Source organism: Jaculus jaculus, chromosome 6 (genome assembly GCF_020740685.1).
Source record: "Jaculus jaculus isolate mJacJac1 chromosome 6, mJacJac1.mat.Y.cur, whole genome shotgun sequence".
In the NCBI taxonomy this organism is placed as follows: domain Eukaryota; kingdom Metazoa; phylum Chordata; class Mammalia; order Rodentia; family Dipodidae; genus Jaculus; species Jaculus jaculus.
Window position 1 is genome coordinate 64,043,319 of NC_059107.1, and position 22,868 is coordinate 64,066,186.

Below are 22,868 nucleotides of genomic sequence, written 5' to 3' on the forward strand. Positions count from 1 at the left end.
GCTAGCCTGGACTACATTGAGTTTCAGGACAGCTTGGCTTTAAGAGCGGAGATATTGTTTCAAAAAAAACTTTATTTTTAATTCCCATCCCCACCCAGCTGTGTGTTCTTGGGAGATTCTAAAGTATATAGGAAGTGAAAGATTAACTGAAAATGGGACTCCATGATACAATTTCCATGAGGTTATCATCCATGATAGGGTGGGGTCCATGCTCCTATAAAGCAAGCCAAATAAACTCACTGATTCACCAAGTTGGACTCTAGTGGTCAGTCACCAGTTCCCTTTGTAGGGATTAAAGGCGTGCCATATACATAATTGTTACACAATATTGTTAAGGGAAAAAAAAATCAGCTGTATTTAGTACAAACAGTTTTTTTTTTTTTTTTGTTATGTGTGGTGGCTCATACCCATAATCTCAGCATTTAAGATTCGGAGGCAGGGGGATCATCATGGATATTCCGAGCTGCAGAGTGAGATTTTGCCTCAAAAAAAAAAAGAAAGAAAGAAAGAAAGAAAGAGGTCTGGAGAGATGGCTTGCTTAGCAGTTAAGGCACAAGGTGGTGCATGGTCTGGAGTTTGTTTAGAGTGGCTAGAGGCCTGTCATGACCATTCTCTTTCTTTCTCTATCAAATACATAAATAAAAATATTTTTAAAAAAGAAACAAAAGAAAAAATTTCTTGACCTGTAGTTGTTCAAACCTATGAATGAAGAAACTATACAAATGAAGGATTATGCTTTTTCCTATATACAGCTCGATAGTTATCACTTTAATTTATAAAGTAAGCAATTATAAATTTATAAAGTAAGAAATTAACGATAATTAAGAACATGGGCTGAAGAGATAGCTTAGTTGTTAAGGCACTTGCCTGCAAAGCCAAAGGACCTAGATTTGATTCCCTAAGACCCATGTAAACCAGCTGCACAAAGAACCATGTGTCTGGAATGTGTTTGCAGTGGGTGGAGGCCCTGCCACGCCCATGTTTTTTCTCTTTTCAAATGACTGAATAAAATACTTAAAAATAAAAGAATAAAGCAGATCAATCATAGCAATATGCTCTAAGGAAAGTTGTGTGAATGTGTGAAAAAAATAAAGGAAACCAGGAACGTGTCAAACATGAAGACCTGAGTTCAAATTCCTAGCATCTATGTAAAAAATGAGGTGTGGTCTTAGTGTTGGGGAAATAGGAAACAGAAGAATCCCTAGGGTTTGTTGGTTGACTAGTATAGCCAAATTGGTGAGCTCCAGGCTCAATGAGAAACTCTCTATCTTAAAATAATAGTAATAATAATGTGGAGAGCAACTGAGAAAGACATCTGATGTCAACCACTGGCTTCTGCATATACACACATTTGTATCCATACACACATGAACATGCATACATGCAAGCACATGGCACCCACACACTTACATTAAGCTGGGAGTGGTGGTGTATGCCTTTAATCCCAGCACTCAGAAAGCTGAGGTGAGTTTAGGCCAGCCTGGTCTAGAGTGAGACCCTACCTCAAAACAAATTCATTAAAGCAGTACCTTGATGATTTGTTCTATGGTCTTAGGTTTGATTTGTTCTAAGTCCTAAGTTTAAGTGGTGTGAATATCCTTTTGCTCATCAAAAGCCATGTTTTCCCTATAATACAAATATACATTTTCATTCTAGCTCTAAATTGGCTATTTTAGTTTTCCTTTTTATATTGTCGATATTGTCATCATTTCTTGAGGTATAATATTTGGAACAATTTCTATTCTGTAAACTAAGAGAAACCTGACATTTGCACATGTTCCTTTGGAAAAAATACTGATTTGTTGGCTTATGTAATATCACTATAGTAAAATTACTGGTAATGCTATAACATGCTCAAATTAATTTTAAATGCAATCCCTTCATGAAATAGAAAAACTACCACTTCCAAGTATCTACCTGCTAAATGTCTTTCAATCATGGCTTTCATATCTTCTTGCATAACAGTCTCACTGACAGGACCCACTTGGGACAAGGATTCAAGTTTGGTCTTCTTTGGATCCACAGCTTTCCTCTTTCTATCCCCCTTTTTATCTGTATGATGGTCAATTCTGCTTTGTGCTATCTCAACTTTTGAATCATCTCCATCTTCTTCTTCTCCAACTTCATCCACAGTAACAAAATTCAGCTCTTCTTTAAGGCTGTTAAAATCAGCCAGAGAATCTTCATCCTCTTCAGTTACTTCATCCAAAGTCACTAAATGCAAATCACTGCTATCATCCTGTATTTCATCTACAGTAACTAAGGTAGAAGGATCCTCAGGCATCTGAGAAGAAATAAATCCAATGGAATCCCTTACAGTATTTCCTTCATCTCCTTTAGCATTCAAAGTGGCCAAAGTTATGTCTGCTGACTCATTTAAAGGGAGCTCTTCTACTTCTCCAATTTCATCCACAGTTACCAAGCGTTCCTGTTTAAGAAGATCTTGTTCTTCAGCCACTGACAGAACAGTGACATCTTTAGGTTCACTGTGGGAAATGCAATCATCATGGTCAATTAATTCATCTAATGTAAGGAGTGAATTTGCATTTTTTACCATTTCTTCAACATTGAGCTCTTCATCAACTACTTCATCCACAGTGACTAAAGCTTGTGCAGCTGCATCTTCCTCTTCCCCAATCTCATCTAATGTTACAAAAGATAATTCTCCTTCAACACCACGAGGAACAGAAACTTTCCCCTTCTTCTTTTTCAAGTTAAGTTCAGAGGAAGGAGAATTTCTGAAAGCTTCTTTTCTTTTCCCTTTTAATGGACTCTGCTTGGCTTGAGGATTTACTTCTTCTATAACTTCATCCACAGTAACAAATTCATCCAAATTAAATGTAAATAATGGTTCCTGTTGGAGAGTTAAAAATCAGTGTTGTGAATGACTACTGACCACTGGCTAGGTTCCAAATAGTCACAATACATGCGCATACACACCATTTGTGAGAATTTCACTGCAAAGTCCTTTAGTCCTAAGACTAAAATAAAATTGCTGTTATTTTTATTTTTATTTTTTTAGTTTTTTTGAGGTAGGGTTTCACTCTGGTCCACGCTGACCTGGAATCCACTATGCAGACTCAGGGTGGCCTCAAATTCACTGTGATCCTCCTACTTCTGCTTCCCAAGTGTTGGGATTAAAGGTGTGCACCACCAAGCCCGGCTGCTATTATTTTTTAAAAATAAATTGGTTGATAATTCACACGTTTAAATGATAAAGGTAGCTGACTGGTGGCGCACACCTTTAATCCCAGCACTGGAGAGGCCGAAGTAGGAGAATCGCTGTGAGTTTGAGGCTAGCCTGAGACTACATAGTGAACAGTGAATTCCAGGTCAACCTGGGCTAGAGAGAGACCCTACCTTGAAACTCCCCCTCAAAATCATATATACATATATATATATATAATATGCGAAAAGTAATCCTATCATTCTAATTCTATTTATACTTAATTTTAATACTATTTTGTAAAATGTTTTGAAGTATATTGCACAAAATATTATACTTAAAGCACTTGTCAATAAAGAATTTAATGTTATATTAAATATCTAGCAAGTACTTTAAACAAAGAGCAAATAGCTTACTAGATGATCAATTTATTTAATATATATTTTAACTTACACAGTGCTAAGGAATAAAGTTTACATTTTGACAAATTTATCTGAGGAAATAATTAGTAAGATTTAACAGCCAATATGATTGTACATTATTTGATAAATGATACCTACATAAGAAAAATAAATTCCTAGTGAAGTTTCTGCATTTGGTATGCTAATAGTGACTCACTGCTAGTACACATAAAAGTGAACTATTTAGTCTACCTCAAAATTAAAAAGAAAATTAATGGCAGGGTCAAAACAAAATATTTCTTCCTATCCCTTGCTATGTACCTCCAAACTAAATGGATGTTAAGTATGATTTGGCCAACACAAGTATAAGATAGATCAGTATCAGTGATTTACTGTTTACCTCTTTAGATTTGGAACTTCTACCAGTAGTGCTTTTAGAATTCTTACTGTTTTGCCCAGCCAAGGCCTGAAATATTAAGTAAGAAATACAGAAAAACAGAATTTACAACTAGGTTATTAATGTTCTTTAAAAAATAAAAAAGGAGAACTTAATAAACAAATATATGAATAAGTAAAGTACGCAAATATTCAGCAACTATATAAACTAAATCAGTAATTGTTTAACAATATATGCACAATTTCTCAAAGTTGTACCTAAATTCAGTTTTACCATTCTTTACTTCCCCAACACCCACAATATCTAAGTTGGGCAATCAGTGAACTGATAAAGGAAGCTTCAATTTAAGAGAAAAGTTTCCTATTCAGAAAGAGAATACTAAATCATCTTAAGAGATGTATTACAGACTTTTCCTTTGGATTACACTTCTGATCAAATTTTGTTCAATTCACAGTTACATTTTTTTAAATCAAGTTCTATTTTCCAAACTTGTTGGTAAATACAAACTTTGAGCTTGATATTCCAAATCTACTGGCTTAAATCAATGAAACTGTTTAAGAAAGGGAAATGGGAGTTTGGGGGCTAGAGTGAGGAAATGAAGTATGAACCAAGACTATGTCTCCTACTCCACAGCTACAGCAGCAGAGCTAAGCACTTCAAAGACAGACTGAGCCATTCTTCAACTCTCCTCACCTTATTGTTGCTGTCATCCCGTTTCATGATGGAAGGTCTAGTCTCTGTTTCCTGAGACTGCTTTGTTAAGTCCTTATAGTCCAGTTTAGAATCCTTGCAATCCAGTTTAGAATCCTTACACTGCAGGGCTGAAACCCTTCCACTGCCTCCTCTGTTAACACCACTCTGAGTGGGTTTGAATTTATTGCTACTTTCTGCCAAACCTGATCTGGTACTTTTAAGTGGACCAAATTCTTTGGTTGAAAGTTTCTTTTCAGCATTTATTTGATCTCTGGGCACAGATTTTAGGCAACTTTTCTGATTTTCAGTTTTTGAAGCTGTAGCTTTTGCCTTAGGAGAAGAGATCAATGCAACCTTGACACTTGCTTTACTGCTAGACACATGTGATGCTGTCAGCACACTAACTTTACCAGTTTCATCAGGCTTACTGGTCTGACTCACTCCTTTATTTGGGTTTGCCTTGATTACAGCATTTTCTACAGGCTTTTCTTTCATTACTGCTATAAAGTTCTCCATGTTTTCTTCAACCATCTTGGCTTCATTCTTCTCAGCATTCTCTGGTTCTATTTGTAAATCCACTCTGGTTTCCTTGTTATTAAATTCATTTTCCTCTTTTTCATCCATGCTACCCTTTTCAGAAATACCCCTTTTACTCACAATCTTCTCCTCTTCAGTACAAATTCCTGGAACTACAGCACAAGCAGGTGGAATTATTTCTGAAACAGTTTCATGTTTGTCCGCATCAGCAATAGCTTCAACAACAGTCTGTGTAATACCAGACAACAAATCTACTTCAGAAGGAGATTCCTGCAGAATTCCCTTGATGTTTGTTTCTTCTATGAATACACTGTCAGGTACCGAAAATTCTGTGTCAGGGTTCGTAATTTGTGCTTCTTCTTTCTCAAAGTCACTGGTATAAACTTGCTGATTTAAAGCAGACTCCTCTATATTTTCAGTCAATAATTCAATACTGGCTGGAGTGGAGGCTACAAGAGGAATTTCTATGTTGACCTCCTCTCCTTTAGTTTCAATTTCCAATGGTTCAATAGCAAAGTCAGAGCCACACAGTGATTTTTCAGGTTCTTCCTCACAGAGTTCTTCCTGCTGTACTGAAGTTTCTGTCTGAATACTGGGAGTAGTTTCTTCTTCAGCCTCACTAGGTTTAACAGAGGGACTATCAGCTGCTGTCTGTACCCCACTTTCATCAACAGGACTGTTTTTCAAGTCAGAGCTAAAAGTATTTAAAAACAAACAAAAAAGAACACAAAAACAAACAAAAATCAAACTATGATGAGAATTCAATCATTATAAATAATCCTGTTGATGCCAATTGTAAAGGTTTCCTGTGCATAAGTAATAAACATTGAGAAATTAAGCCAATCAGCATTAAAGTGGTAATGATATTCGGATATAAATATGAAAATGTCAAAACTTAAGAGATCCTTCATCTCATTGAAGATTTCTCTTTAATTCAAAGAAAATAATGGCAAAATTATATTGTTGACATGTTTTTACTCTTGTGGAGTTACAATTTTTTCACCCTGTTAACTTTGCACCTGAATCTAAGCTTGAGATAAATTACTAGGTCCTATCTTTAAAAACTGGTAATTGAAATAAGAAAATGTGTACAGTTTTAGTGATGCATGCATTAAAATTTAAAATTTGTAAGTGAACCTTATTTCAAAAGAATTTGAAAAGAAAGTGGCAAAGGGGGGTAGTAATACCACCAAACCATATAAGCTCTTTATATTTTTGGATGTGAAATTGACAGAATCATATTAACATGAAGATGCAGGCTTATTACAAAACATCTGCCTTTGGTTAGAATAACGGATGCTACAAAGAAACCTTTCAGTTATCAAGAGTAATTTCAAGCCAGGTATAGTGGTGTATGCCTTTAGTCCCAGCACTTGGATGTTGAGGTAGGAGGATCCCCATGAGTTTGAGGCCACCCTGGAGCTACACAGTGAGTGCCAGTTCAGCCTGGGATGGAGTGAGACCCTACCTCGAAAAAGCAAAACAAACATAAAAAATAGTATTTCACTTTTTCAGAAGAAATGGAGGAATTGCACAGCCAACTGTATATAACTGATTTTATTTCACCGTGTTCTTCCCAAATCTGAAGTACTGAGTGATTTTGTACTTCTACAGCTTTCTCTGAGGAAGAGAGAGACTAAGCTATTTGAAATCTGTGTTCCATATTAAGAGATTTATCTTGGAATAAGGAACATCTTACTGTCTGAAAAAAATGTCTACCACAAACTTTAACAAATAACAAATATATCCATAATTATGTTAGGAGCATCAGGTAGGAGGAAAACCTAGAAAGTAATTACACCATATTAAAACCACACAGTAAGGAATATTAACATTTTTCTATTTTTCAAGAAAGGAAAGGAGCTATCCCTTTGACACGCTTCATAAAGAACAGCACCATACACTTTAGTTCATATTGTAAGATGACATGAACCTATATAATGAGATATTAATTTTATTTCAGAAATTTGGAAAAGGTGTTAACACAACAGGGTCTAGTCATCCGAGTCAATAAATTGGTTCTCTCACAAGGATAATTTTAGTTCATGAAGAATATTTCTACCAAACAAATGAAACATACTGCTTGAAGGTTGTAAAGTTTGAGGAGCTTAAGATGAATAGCTAGGAACTTGACACCTTAATAATATATTCTGTCTGTCTAAGCTACTCTGTATGCTAAAAGGGTTCAATCTGAAAGGCTTACATTGAAAACATCAAGGGCTCAAATTAAGCATTCAAAATTCTTAGGAATACTCAAAGTAAAATTGATAGCCAAGCACAAATATTTAATAGAAACAACTGTGGCACTCAAGAGCTGTCATGTGGGTATTTCTCAAAATATAAACTAGAATTAAAAGATTCATTTTAATAACAAACTCAAAATCTTGCCTCATAGTTGAGCTTCATATTAACCCAAAGGCTTTATAAATTAGTTATATGAAAAAATTTATGAGGCTGGATGAATTAACACAAAGATTATCTTGGATGTTGAGCTAATAATCTCAGCTAATGGATATAACAAGATTTAAAGTTCCAAGATATATTTTATATAAAATGAATAACTACACATTTCACACTCAGAACATAGACCTATTTGGGAAAAGGCTTTAATTTCATATATTCCTTGGAGGTCAGTCTTTAACAATTATATGTTTTTTTTTATAGAAGCCATTTAACAAAAATGGGTATCAGTTTTCTGGAAAGTATAAGGAAAAGCCTCAATGCTAATTTATTTTGTAGTATCAGTTTGAGATACTGAATAAATGACATTTTTAAACTCCAGAGTAAAACAGCCTTTTTTCTTTTTTTTTAGTGTTTAAAATTTTTATTTATCGATTTATTATAGACAGAGAAAGAAAAAGAAAGAGAAAATGGGCACACCAGGGCCTCTAGCCATTGCAAATGAACTCGAGACACATGTGCCACCATGTGCATCTGGCTTAAGTGGGATCTGGAGAATTGAACCATGTCCTTAGGCTTCTGCCTTAACCACTAAGTCATCTCTCCAGCACCCCCCCCCTTTTTGTTGTTGTTGTTTTTATAATGATTAAATGAAAGCACAATCATGCTCTGGGAAATGGTACAAATGAATTCCAGGAATGCATTTGGAACGCAGGCAATCCATTCCCCACTCCCCTTTCCCATCCCCATGCTCCATGAATTCATAATCTTACAACCTTCACAAAAGACAAACCATAAAAGCTGGGCATGAGAATAACTGTTAACATTTAACAATGCACACATCCCAAGACATTTTAAAATGGAGCTTCACAATACTGAAGGTTAAAATTTATTTCTGAGTCCCATCAGGTACTTCCCAATATAAACAAGCCAGGGAAATTTTATCTAACATCTTTATTTGGAGACTTGACAAATGTAATTTGCATGGGAAGGACAAACAGGCATAATGAGAATTCCTCATTAAATTTTGAATGTGAGGTTTCCTCTAAGTAGGCAACCTTCTTCTATACTTTACATTAATTATAAGTGAAAGCACCCATAAATACTTTAAAAAAATTATTTGCGTGTGTGTGTGAGTGTGTTTTCACGTGTGTACCTACCAGAGAGCCTCTTTCCTCTGCAAATGAACACCAGAGGCTTTTATCAGTTTTGTGTGTAGGTGGAAAGCTTGAGAATTGAACCTGGACCTGGATCATCAGGTATTGCATGCAAGCACTATTAAACACTGCACCATCTTCCCAGCCCCATAAGTACTTTTAAAATTGCAGCAAACACTAGTACTTATTTCTTGGCACAAATTACTACCAAAAATAAAGTATCTTACATCTTTTTCTGAAATGTCATATAAGTCAGAAAAAAAAACTGATGACAAAATGGGAATTAAGTTATAGTAGAATTTTAAAAATTAACAGGACCAGAAACTTAAATTTGTTAAAATTTCTGATTTTAAAAAGTGTAAGCAATGAAAAAAGAGAGAGACAACAACCGATTGTTACTCCTCCAAACAAGTTTTTCTTGCATGTTTTAAAAAAAAACTTATTAAAATATTATAAAACATTAAAAATGACTTTTTGGTTGGGTGTGGTGGTACATGCCTTTAATCCCTGCAATCAGGAAGCAGAAGTAGGAGGATTTCTATGAGTTTAAGGCCAGCCTGGAATGACAAAGCAAGTTCCAGGTCAGCCTGAGCAGGAGAGACCCTACCTCAAACAAACAAACAAACAAATAAAAAAAACACCTATTTACTTAACAGCCAAAAAGAGTTTTTTGTGGGCAAACTGTAGGTCTCTTTAATACAATACATAGCACTGTTATATGTTATGTACTCTGTAGGCTTTCATGAAAAACATTATTGCTAATAATTGGTTTAAGGACAGATAACTCAAAGTGTATGATGATACAGTACAAACCAGCAGATATAGTGCTCATAAGTTACCAACATATTTTAATAATCATCATTATCACCCAGAACTGTTTGGTTTTTATAAAAAAACAATTACTGAAAAGAAAAATTCTTATGACACCGGTGTCCAGGCATTTAAAAATTAGTCCACCAAATAAACACTTCCTATATTTAAACATTTTAAAACCATATTTCACTTACATGATTTTACAAGATAGGTTAACAAATAGCAATAATTAAATAGTACACATTGTGACTTAAGGTTGTGAGTCACTAATTTAAGCAGATGAAAAATCAAGTTTTCACCTGCTAGATACAAAGCAGTATATATACCTTTTTTAAACAAATATTCCCTTTCCCCACCCCAACTGTTCTAAATATGTACCATTTAAAAATATATTAAAATTTTCTTTTTGCTTTAATGATATTTTAAAGATTGAAATTTTATAATTTGTATCTAATTATACTAGAACTGAAAAATCTAACAAAAAGAATGTCATATTGATTATGGATTTCAACTGTTCAAGGGTCTTTACAAAATGTGAAGAAGTAATATCTGCATATTTAACTCAGATGGTTTACACAGGCAATTTCTTTAGATAATCAATAAATAAATGAATAAAAGAAAAACCTAACCAAACAAACAAAAAAATAACTTGCCACCAAACCCCCAAGGCCAAGCAAAACTCAAAATGAAAACCACAAAGTGGTATATACACAAAAAAATCATGTAAAGTAGGAACTTCTTGCTATATGAGAATAATTACTGGAAAATATGGAAATAAAATATAGTAACTAAATAACAGACAAAATGTTAGGAAACTTAAATCAACATACCTTTCTTTTCCTAGATTTGGATCGTTCTCAGTTTGAACCTATAATATAATGCAAACTTTATTAAAGGTTATTCTACTAGATTTTTCAAAATTTAACCCATCAGTTCTGAATTTTCAGTTAAAATATAAACTAACAAAAAAGGGGGGGGCTACAATTTAAACATAAATGGAAAAGGATTCAGTGGAGTAGAACTTGAAAGGGGAGAAGAGAGGGTGGTAGGAAAGGATTATGATCATGGAATACTGTATATATGTATGGAGACTGTCAATAAAAAGTTAAAAACAAATCATGCTGGGTGTGGTGGTACACGCCTTAGATCCCAGCAGAGGCAGAGATAGGAGGATCGCAGTGAGTTCAAGGCCACCCTGAGAATACATAGTGAAATCCAGGTCAGCCTGAGCTAGAGCAAGACCCTATTTCAAAAAAATCAAAAAAGTAGAAAGAAAAAGTTAAAAACAAAACAAAACTGAAGCTTAAAAAATAAATGGAGTTAATCAGCAATCATTGATTCTAAAAATTTTTTTCTCATTAAAGACCAATGCTAAATTATGTAGAATAACTTAAATACAGCAATTAATGAAATGATGATCTAAGCAACTGCTAATTTTAAAACCTATAAATACTGTATTTTGTTGATAATAAAATAAGCCAGATATAGCAACATCTTCCTTGTGGAATTCTTTTTTAAAGACTTCTATTTATAAGGAAGATTTTTTAAGAAGTTTCTCACTAAACTGGACATAATGTACCATGACTGCAATCTTAGCTACTTGGGAGGCTGAGGTAGGTGGATTCCTTGAAGTCAAGAGCTAGAGACCATCTGAACATTAGCAAAACATCTACAAAAGCAAAACACAACTTCTACTCAAAACATCTAGAAATAGGGCTGGAGAGATGGCTTAGCGGTTAAGCGCTTGCCTGTGAAGCCTAAGGACCCCGGTTCGAGGCTCGGTTCCCCAGGTCCCACGTTAGCCAGATGCACCAGGGGGCGCATGCGTCTGGAGTTCGTTTGCAGAGGCTGGAAGCCCTGGCGCGCCCATTCTCTCTCTCTCCCTCTATCTGTCTTTCTCTCTGTGTCTGTCGCTCTCAAATAAAAAAAAACATAATAAAAAATAATTAAAAAAAAAAACATCTAGAAATGCTATAGGGAAAATGAAGCATCAAAATGTTGTGCGAACTAAAAGGTCAGTGCCACTGTACTGCACTGCACTAGGCACTCAAGGATGGACTATCTACCTACTTCTCTACCCATCTATCTGTATCAGTGAATAAAATGGCAAAAATATCTACCCTTTTGTGTTTATACATAAGACAGGGGCCATTTTTGAAGTAAAGTTTATTTTAAAGAAAAAGTAAAAGAAGCAGAGGACATGGACTCCTCCTGGAGGAGAGGGTTCCAGAGCTGGAGATCTCAAGAGGTCCTTTTATGTGGGAATCATGTCTTCTCTGGGTTAAGACTTTCAAGAAAGATGCTATCAAACTAAAAGCAAGGCATTTGGGAGGAAATGAACAATATGTCTAGAAACAATTCCTAGTTCAGGTGTTAAGGGTGCTAGACTAAAGGCCTCCTTTACTGGAGTATTTGACGCGAAGTTTGGATACATCCTAACATAGAAAAAAATAATGTGGATTACAGTTGGTAAATTACATCAACAGATAGTATTTACAAGCAGTCTGCAGTCTTCCCAATGATGAAGAGGCCTTTTAGTGAACACAATCTGAATGACAACAGAGAATGTCTGTAACAGATAGCTATATTAGCTAACCTGTTTCCTAATTCATAGTGAAAAATATATGGAAAAGCATACAAAATTTGTTGAAGACATTTTAAATAATTACAGAGCTTTTTAAAAATGTTTAAGAATGTTCTCAAAAAATTCAATCAAATATACCATATACAATGTAAATACAAGTGTTATTTCTAGAAAAAAAAAATGACTAAGCTGAAAGTGGTGGTTCACGCCTGTAATCCCAATAGCTAGGGGACAGACGTGATCACAATTTCCAGGTCAGCCTGAGTTACACTACAAAGCATTCAAAGCAAAACATTAAAAATTGGGTAAGGTGGGGGCTGGAGAGATGGCTTAGCGGTTAAGTGCTTGCCTGTGAAGCCTAAGGACCCCAGTTCAAGGCTGGATTCTCCAGGACCCACGTTAGCCAGATGCACAAGGGGGCGCATGCGTCTGGAATTCGTTTACAGTGGCTGGAAGCCCTGGCGCGCTTATTCTCTCCCTCTCTCCCTCTCTCTCCCTCCCTCTCTCTCTCTCTCTCTCTCTCTCTCTCTCTCCCCCTATCTGCCTCTTTCTATCTCTGTCACTCTCAAACAAACAAAAATAAAAAAATTTAAAAAAATAAATTGGGTAAGGTGGGCAGGATGGTGCATGCCTGCTAAGCCAAAAGACCCAAGCTCAAGTTCCTGGGACCAATGAAGGGCAGATGCACAAGGAGGAGCATGCATCTGGAGTTCGTTTGCAGTGGCTAAAGGCCCTGGGGCGCCCATTCTCTCTCCCTGCCTGCCTCTTCCCCTCTCTCACTTTCTCAAATAAATAAATAATAAAATAAATTTTTAAAAAGTTATAAAGATTGGGTAAAGTATAGGAGACAGACCTTGAGGATACTCAACACCTACCAAAGCAGAGATCCAGAGGCTCCTAAGAGCTCATCACTTCAGTAGACTAAAACTCCCACACCACAGCTCAGGGAATTTTACAAAAGAGGGGCAGAAAGATTGTAAGAGCCACAGGTTGAGACATCATGCCCAGAGGCAACCCCACTAAAGAGTGTTCCCAAAGGAAGGGGGGAAGAGACAAGGGAAAAGAAGGTACCAACATATGATGTACTCATACAAAATGTTGTTAATAATAATTTAAAAACATTAAAAAAGGGGATGGGGAGATGGCTCAGTGGACAAAGCTTTTGTCAAGCTACCATGAGAGCCTGAGTTCAAATCCCCAGAACCCACATAAAGCTGGACTCTATAATGCTAGCACCTGTAACCCCTGCACACTTACCGTAAGAAGGAAGAGGAATCAAATATACTAGTGAAAAAGACACTCTCATCAAACAAGATGGAAGGTGAGGACCAACATCGAAAGTTGTCCTTTCACCTTTACATATGTGCTGTGGGACGTTGCATACATGTGCATGCATCCCTGCCCCCCAAATTGAATAATAATCAAAAGAAGTAACCCAGCGTGGCGGCACATGCCTTTAATCCCAGCACTCAGGGGGTAGAGGTAGGAAGATCACTGTGAGTTAGAGGCCACCCTAAGACTACATAGCCTGGGCTAGAGTGAAACACTACCTTGAAAAACAAAGAGAAAAAAAAAAAAAAAAACCAGAAGCAAAACAAGAACTTTCCTTGGGCAAAGAAATACACTAATCTGTAAGAAAATAAAATTACTAAGTGTTCCAAAGCAGGATGTAAGGAATGAGTTCCAACCCAAGACAGTGTGGTTTACTGGACTAGACATACTGCTCCTTCTTAGAAATTCTTGACTCAATAAATATATCCCTAATTAGGATCATTGTCTTTGTGTTTCTGGGTAAAAATCTCTTTCTTGGTATAGACAGAACTTACATTTTTATTTCCTGTTCTAAAAACACTTCTGCTATGGGGTAATAATTGATCATTTTAATATACTTATTTCCTATGTGTCACTCCCCTTTTTTAAGAGGGCAGAGTACAAGGGGGATTAACACAAGGTCTCATATTATCCAGGCTGGCCTTGAATTCCTCATTTTCCTCCTCAACCTCCCAAGTGCTTCATAACACTTTCTATTATCATTAACTTATTGTTCATTAAATATAACATGGCTTTAGATAGGGGATTTTTTTTTCTGTTTCCTTAGTTAGTGCATGATTTTGTAAAGATTAGCAAAAAAACACAGGGGGCTACGGAGATGGCTCAGCACTTTAAATTCACTTACAAAGCCAGCCAGCCTAGGTCTGATTCCCTAGTACCATGTAAAGCCGGATCACAAAGTAGCACATACATCTGGAGTTCATTTGCAGCAGCAAGAGGCCCTGGCAGATTCATAACTCACTTTCTATTCCTTCCCTCCACAAATAAAAACATTTTTAAAAAGAGTAGGAAAAAAACAGGTACCGAATATAATTTACCTTTTGTTATTAGCATATAAGTGAGCTATTAGAAAAAGCAAATATCTCAACTTTCAAAGGTGAATTATTTATAGCTTTTCTAGGTGCACAACAGTGTGCTACTATGTAAACCAAGAATATATAAATTTACTTTCTTATACAAGAGTTTTAATAAATGTAATTAAAAGCCAATAAACAATGGGAAGAAACAACAATGAGTTAAAAGCAGCAATTATGTATCTCAAAAATTACTATATATATATGGAGTCAATCTATATATTGGTATTGGAATGCCTATGTTACATGTTTTAAATTTACCTTAATTTATCCTCATTAAGCAAGTTTACATCATGCCCATTAAACCACCAAAATTCTAATATGACTGCAAAACACATTTAAAAAGTAACCAACATCTAATGTTAGAACTAGTTTGACTACCACATGAAAATAATTCTTGATAGTACATTAAAAATATATCTTCTCAATTTTCATAAAATGGCCTTCATTCTTTTTTCATTTTACCTCTGAATCCATCTTTGGAGATAATGTGCAGGTTAATACATGGTCTCCTATGTTTTGTGGATTCTGTTTCAGAAAGCTGTACATTGTCTGGGCAGACTCAGGACTCTCAAACTGAAGAATTGCCTTTAAATAAGATAGAGTATGTATTAAAAAATTAAAAGTAGAATTGGCATATGATCAAGCAATTCTTTCTTTTCAATCCTTTTTAAAAAAAATATTTATTTTGATAGAGATATAATGGGTGCATCAGAACCTATAGATACTGCAAACACTCTGGACACATGTGCCATCCTGTGCATCTGGTACTGAGGAACTGAACCGGAGAACTTTGGCTTTGCAGGCAAGCAACTTAACCCCTGAGCCAGCCTAAATTCTACTTTTTATATACCCAGAAGAACTGAAAGCAGGGACCCAAACATTTATTTGTACATTTATGTTCTAAGAACCATTACTTACAATAGCCAAGTGGTCAAAGTAACACAACTGCTTTTTTTTTTTTTAACTTATACTTATTTGTTTAAAGTCCATTCATTTACTTATTCATTAATATATTTTTGAGTGTAAGGGTGCACATGTGCCTCTCATCACACACGGAGGTCAGAAAACAACCTTAAGGTGTCCTCTCCTTGGCTGGCACACAATCTTCCCACTTGTCGCTCCACCTCCCACTGTTGGAGGAGTGTTGAGATTGCAGACAAGTGTATTATTTTGTCAAGCTTTCTGTTCTGTGGGTGCTGGGATGGATTAAACTCTGGTTGACAGGTATACAAGCAAGTCTCTGAAACTGCTGAGCCATCTCCTTAGCTCTTAGTAGACATTTAAAATGTAGTATATGCACATAATAGAATATTATATAGTCCTATAAAGAAAGGAATTCAGATATTCTATAACATGAATGAACCTGGAAGACATACTACAAGAAAAAAAGCCTAATCACAAAGTTGGCTTTATTTATAATTCCACAAATATACGGTATCTGAAGTAATCTTATTCACAGAAACAGAAGTAGAGCAGAGGAGGGTGGGCTGGGGGGAAAGAATGGGGAGTTCTTTTCAATGGACAGGAAGTTTCAGTTTGACAAGACTGAAAAAATTCTAGAATTGGATGGTGATCATAATAGCACAGTGAATATGCATGATACCAGTAAACTGACACTTAAAACATAACTAAAATGGTAAATTTACGATAAGTGACAAAACCTATTTTATTTACCAAAACAAAACTTTTTAAAATTTTAATTTGTTGTTTTTTTTTTTAACTTATTTACTAGAAAGAGAACATGGGTGCACCAGGGTCCCTAGCCAATGCAAAAAAAAAAAAAAACTCCAGATGCATGTGCCACCTTGTACATCTGGCTTATGTGGGTTCTGGGGAATGGAACCTAGGTCCTTAGGCTTCACAGGCAAGTGCCTTAACCTTAACCACTAAGCCATCTCTCCAATCCCCACAAAAATCTTTACAAAGAATTTAAATATCATGGTTACAAAAGCATAGTAAGTCTGTTATTTCAAGAAAATAAGAAATTTTAATTCTTAGAATATGGTACAGACTAGACAAAACAAATGGATAATACACATTATTTAAAATAGTGGGTTAAGAGCTGGAGAGATGGCTTAGCAGTTAAGGCACTTGCCTGCAAAGCCATAGGACCCAGGTTTGATTCCCTAGGATCCACGTAAGCGAGATGCACAAGGTGGCACATGCATGTAGAGTTTGTTTGCAGTGGCTGGTGGTCCTGGTGTGGCTGTTCTCTCTTCCTCCCTCCCTCTCTCTGAAATAATAAAAGAGGATTAAGGGAGAAATGTCTCAGTAGTTAAAGATGCTTGCCTGCCTAATGGTCTAGGTGGGATTTCTCAGTACCAATGTAAAACCATATGCACAAAGTGGCACAAGAATCTGGAGTCTGTTTGCAGTAGTAGGAGGCCTGTGTGTGTCCATTCATTCATTTTTTTCTCTCTTTGCTTGCAAATAAATATGAATTTAAGAAGAAAACAAGCCAGGCATGGTGGTACATGCCTTTAATCCCAACACTCAGGAGGCAAAGTAGGAGGATCACTGAGTTCCAGGCCAGCCTGAGACTACATAGTGAATTCCAGGTCAACCTGGGCTAGAGTGAGACCCTATTTCGGAAAAACAAACTAACTAACTTTGACTTCTAAAGAGAGGTCAGCTTTACTTTTTTGGTCACAGTTTAAGAGAAAATGTCTATCACAGATGCTTCTGAAAAGCTGAGTTAAGATACAGAGCTTAAGAATGCAGGGTTCAGGGTGGGAAGATGGCTCAGCTGTTAAAGGTGTTTGGCTTGCAAAGCCTTCCATTTCAGGTTTCATTCCCCAGTGCCCATGTAAACCTAGATGCAAAAGTGGTGCATGCATATATGGAGTTCATTTGCAGTGGCTAGAGGTCTTGGCATGCCCATTTCATGTTCTCTCTCCCCCATTTGCAAATATTTTTTTTTAAAAAAGATTGCAAGGTTTAGTTATATATTTTCTCTACAACAGATAAATTCTGAAATAGGAAGGAACTTATTACCTTGTTTTTATTATTCATGAATACATGGTGATCCACTTTCCCAAACTGAAGTCCAACACAAAGTACACACTGAAGTCCATCTTCTGGTAAATTATCAAGATGGACAAATCGGTTGTAAATTTTATCAATATTTGCCTATATTTTCAAGACAGCATAGGGAAAAAAGGTTGTAAAATCAAACCATGTAACAGATTAATAGTAATTTAACATACATTCACCAAATGATAATTTCTTTTGTAAGAAAATTACTACATAGATGGAAATATCTCTTCCCTTAATCAAATGCTGGGGATCGAAACTAGCGCCCCCTACATGCTAGGCAAGCCCTTTATCACCAAGTCCTAGGCAATACTAAGAGGTCTTAATTTTAGATCTAAGTAATCAATATAATAAAAGCATTCCTATTATAAACATAATGTTTAGTTTCTAACAGGGTACTGAATTATTTCACATCAGAGATAATGAGAACCTTTTAGTTCTCATTTTTACCAAAGGTCCACCTGACATCTTGAGCAACACAATAGCCTGAAATTGCCACTAAGGTCTTCATTAACTCTTATAAAAAAAAAACCAACAGGGCTGGGGAGATGGCCTAGCGGTTGAGCGCTTGCCTGTGAAGCCTGAGGACCCCAGTTCGAGGCTCGGTTCCCCAGGTCCCACGTTAGCCAGATGCACAAGGGGGCGCACGCGTCTGGAGTTCGTTTGCAGAGGCTGGAAGCCCTGGCGCGCCCATTCTCTCTCTCTCCCTCTACCTGTCTTTCTCTCTGCGTCTGTCGCTCTCAAATAAATAAATAAAATTAAATAAAAAAAAAACCAACAATTTGGGGCTGGAGAGATGGCTTAGCAGTTAAGGTACACTCCCTAGTACCCACATAAGCCAGATGCACAAGGTGGCACGTGCATCTGGAGTTTGTTTACAGTTGCTAAAAGCCATGGCACAACCATTCTCTTCCTTTCTCTCTCTCCCTGCCTCTTTCTGTCCCCCCCCCACAAATAAATAAAATAAATTTTTAAAAAATTGGGCTGGAGAGATGGTTCACTGGTTACAGCAACTTGCTTGTAAAGCCCAATGGCCTGAGTTTGATTTCCCAGTGCCCACATAAAGCCAGATGTATAACAGTACAGAAGAAGAACAAATAAATCAGCAAACAAAAACATTTAAATGCAATACTCACCTCTGGGTCACTTTCTTGAATCAAAGTCGTAAACAGAGCTTCCTAAAAGGACAATAATCGACAAAGGCTGAGGGTATTAAGCTCTTTCTCATGCATATACTTAGTCAAGATTTGTAATATAATAACCCACAGAAACATGCATTACCCAATATTAAATAAAACCAGGCAGCAAAGGTTCTGTTCCTCTTAAAAATGTCACCTATCTTGGGCTGGAGGGATGGCTTAGCAGTTAAGGCATTTGCCTGCAAACCCAAAAGACCTAGGTTCGATTCCCTAGGACCAACATTAGCCAGATGCACAAGGGGGAACAAGTGTCTAGAGTTCATTTGCAGTGGTTGGAAGCCCTGGTGTGACCATTTTCTCTCTCTCTCCCCCTCTTTCTCTGTCAAATAAATAAATAAATAAACATAAAATATTTTTTAAAATGTTACCTATCTCTCCAAACATGTTATTTCAGTCTCACCCTATCCACATAACTCAATTCATCCCATCTTTCCAGTTTCATTAAAGAGAAACAAGATATTAACATTTAGATAAGATGCTTCAATTCACATATAAGGAAGAAACTTGGCCTTATCTTATGGGATTATGGTTCTTGAACTTTTTCCCTTTAATACTAACTGAAATGTATAAAGCCATCCTACTAATTACATCAAGGTAGAGAGATTCTCAGTAAAGAATTTCTAAATTATCATCATTACTTTCTTATAGAAATCCTAGTGTCTCATTACAGGACATAAAGACACACTGAAAGATTTTTACATCAGTGGAAGCTGATTTTAAACAGATTTACATTTTATTTCAGTCTCAGGGCTTTATGGTGAAAGTACTTAAGGGAGATAAAAGCTATGAAGAACAACTCTACCATTTTAGTGCTCCATTATGAGTTAAAAGGTAAACAATAGTAGATAGAATGAAGCAGAGGGAATAAACTTTGTACAATCAAAATAGAGATCTACTAAGAGACTTTGTGTGAGAATTGAGAGGAAAAATAAATAATAACCCCCAATATTTCCATGATGACAGTGAGGTAACAATAGTGAGAAGTCTGTTCTCAATTTCTTTTTCTCAACCAAAATATACACATAGGATATGAGAGGAATTTTGTTGCTTGTTAGTTTGTTTTTTTGGGAGTAGGATCTCACTCTAGCCCAGGCTAACCTGGAACTCACTATGTAGTCCCAGGCTGGCCTCAAATTCACAGTGATCCTCCTCCCCCACCCTCCCAAGTGCTGGGATGAAAGGCATGTGCTACCACACCCTGCCTTGAGAGGAATTTTGAATTAGTAGGTTGAGTGATTATTGAAAGGACAGTAAAAAGCTAAGTGCTTGGGGGGGGGGGGGAAATGAGACTTAAAGAATCCATATAACACAACACAATAAATCTCAAGAAAAATTTGGTAAGATCTAATAAAAATGGAAATGTAAGTCTATGTTTACCTCATCTTTTATGTCCATGTTTTCAGGAGCCAAACTTATGGAGAGCTGATTTCCATCCATGGATATTGGGAAGCAGGTATAAAATTTTACCATAGAATCTGCAGATTTTCTATTTATTTCTATATATGCCTTTTAAAACAGAAATTATACAAATGAAAAAATAAAACTTATTTTTATTTTTCTTCATATATGCATGTGCATATGTGAGGCCAGAGGTAGATGCCAGGCATCTTTGGCTAGATTAGCTACCTAGCAAGTTTCAGGGTACCAGGTGTGTGCCATCACATCTTATGCCCTCAAGCTGGCACACCAAGTACTTTTTATCAGCTGGCAATCTCCCCAGACCCTACTTAATATTCATGAAAAACACTGATAGTTCAGAGTCAAATGATTTTGACAATTTAGTAAACTATTTCTATGATTTAAAAAATGCACTATTAGGTTGGAGATACAACTCAGTAAAGTGCTTACCTATCAAACAATATATCCAAGTTCAATGCCTAGCACCCACAATAAAAATGCCAATCATGGTAGTTTGCACCTAAAATCTTAAGAACTGGGGAGGATGATACAGGTGGGTCTTTGGGGCTTGTTGGCTACATAGTATAACCTAATTGGTACGCTTCAGGCCAATGAGAGACTGTCTCAAAAAGAGGTGAATAGTGTACCTGAGGAATGAAAAATGAGGTTGTATCTGATCTCTACATGAATGAAACACATGCAATGCACATGCACGCGCCTGAATAAAACCATAAGCAAGGGCTGGAGAGCTAGTTTAGGAGTTAAGGCACTTGCCTGTGAAGGCTAAGGACCCAGGTTTGACTTCCCACAACCACAGAAGCCAGATGCACATGGTGGTGCATGTGTCTGGGGTTTGTTTGCAGTAGCTACAGATCCTGGCAAGCTAATTTTCTCTTTCATCCCCACCCCCTCAATAAATAAGTTAAAAAGAAAAACATAAGCAAGAAATAACAACTAAGGGGCTGAGGAGATGGCTCAATGAATAAAATGTTTGGCTCCTGGCATAAAGTCCAGGTGTGGTGGCATATGCCTATAATCCTAGCACTGGGGAGTTGGGGACAGAAGGGTCTATGGGTTTGCTGGTGAACTAGTCCAGCATAACCTAAGTTTGACAACAGACAGTCTCAAAAAGTAAAGTGGCAGCTGGGCATGGTGGTGCACGCCTTTAATCCCAGCACTCGGGAGGCAGAGGTAGGAGGATCACTGTGAGTTCGAGACCACCCTGAAAGTACATAGTGAATTCCAGGTCAGCCTGAACTAGAGTGAGACCCTACCTCAGGGGGGAAAAAAAAGTAGAGTCAGGCATGGTGGTATATGCCTTTAATCCCCAGCACTTGGGAGGTTGAAATAGGAGGAACACCATGAGTTCAAGGCCAGCTTGGGGCTACAAGATAAGTTCCAGGTTAGCCTGGGCTGGAGTGAGACTCTGCCCTGAAAAATTTTTAAAAATGAATAAAAAAGAAAAGGTGGAGAGTAATTGAGGAAGGTACTTCACATTGATTGCTGTTCTCCATACATACATCCATTCAAAGTTAATACTAGCCCTCAAACTAATTCACCTTGCATTGTTCCATTTCTAAATAACCAAAACCCTCACATATTTTTCTATGAGCCTCGTTCTTTAACCCACCTGCAATTACTGAAATCAAAGGAAACATTGTTGTCAATTTGATACTAGAATATCTGTATAGGAGGCTTAATCAACAGCCTGGGTTATTTCTGCTATTACTCTGTGGGTAATATAGGTTCCACACTAGGCACCACATGCTCCTAGTCTAAAGATAGAACTTCAGATTTACATGTCTAAGAATACAGAAGACAACTAGAAAACCCAAGCATTATTTCAATGCAAACATCTCTATATTATAATACAAGAAACACAAAAAAAATCAAGATAATATAATTCCTCCAAAAATTATAAATCCAAAAAATACCTCCAGCTAGATTGCTTTGCAAGAAATACCAGAAAAATAATTCAAAGAAATTATTATGAATATGTTCAAAGAAATCAAATGTATCAAAGAAAAGAAGCTGCTGAAGAACACAGGAAACCAACTTAATAAAATAAGGAAGTTGGGGCTGGAGAGATGGCTTGCTGGCTAAGGCATTTCCCTGCAAAGCCAAAGGACCCCAGTTTGGTTTTCCAGGACCCATGCAAACCAGATGCACAAGGGGGCACATGTATCTGGAGTTCATTTGCAGTGGCTAGATGTGCTGGTATGCCCATTCTCAATCTCTCTGCCTCTTTCTTTCTCTCAATTAAATATATATATATATATGCAGGAGGTTAATACAAGATAGGAGTAAGGAAATAGAAATACTAAAGAAATACCAATCAGAAATACTAGAAAAAAAAGTAAATCAAATAAAACCTGTAGAAAGTCTCACCAATAAAATGCATCACAACAAAGAGAAAGACAAACTAAAAGGAAGGCATAAATGGAAATTTCAAGGCATATGAGACACTAAGAAGAGATCAAATTTAAGAATTCAGGGTATGGTAGAAGGAGAAGAAATTCAGTCTAAAGGAACAGTATTTTCAAGAACATTATAGAAGAAAATTTCTCCCAAGTAGGGAAAGAGATGCCAATACAAATACAGGAGGTATTGACACCATCAAACAAACAAGACCAAAACAGAACTTCTCTTTGCCATATTACAAACTACTAAATATACAGACCA

At 36.5% G+C, this 22,868-nt stretch overlaps 1 protein-coding gene across 10 annotated transcripts in view; it reads right to left on the reverse strand.

The window, feature by feature from the left end:
* Window positions 1–22,868, reverse strand: part of Znf638 (zinc finger protein 638) — a 95,064-nt gene that overhangs the window by 12,767 nt on the left and 59,429 nt on the right. For 9 of the 10 annotated variants that reach the window (XM_004668305.3, XM_045151636.1, XM_045151643.1 and 6 more), the window contains 8 exons: window positions 20,166–20,294; window positions 18,726–18,767; window positions 17,551–17,685; window positions 15,019–15,141; window positions 10,395–10,432; window positions 4,658–5,888; window positions 3,968–4,033; window positions 1,918–2,854 (listed from right to left, as the gene is read on the reverse strand). In XM_004668305.3, the coding sequence (XP_004668362.2) occupies window positions 1,918–2,854; window positions 3,968–4,033; window positions 4,658–5,888; window positions 10,395–10,432; window positions 15,019–15,141; window positions 17,551–17,685; window positions 18,726–18,767; window positions 20,166–20,294 (2,701 nt within the window). The remainder of the gene's footprint in view (window positions 1–1,917; window positions 2,855–3,967; window positions 4,034–4,657; window positions 5,889–10,394; window positions 10,433–15,018; window positions 15,142–17,550; window positions 17,686–18,725; window positions 18,768–20,165; window positions 20,295–22,868) is intronic. The other variant, XM_045151638.1, reaches the window with a different exon arrangement.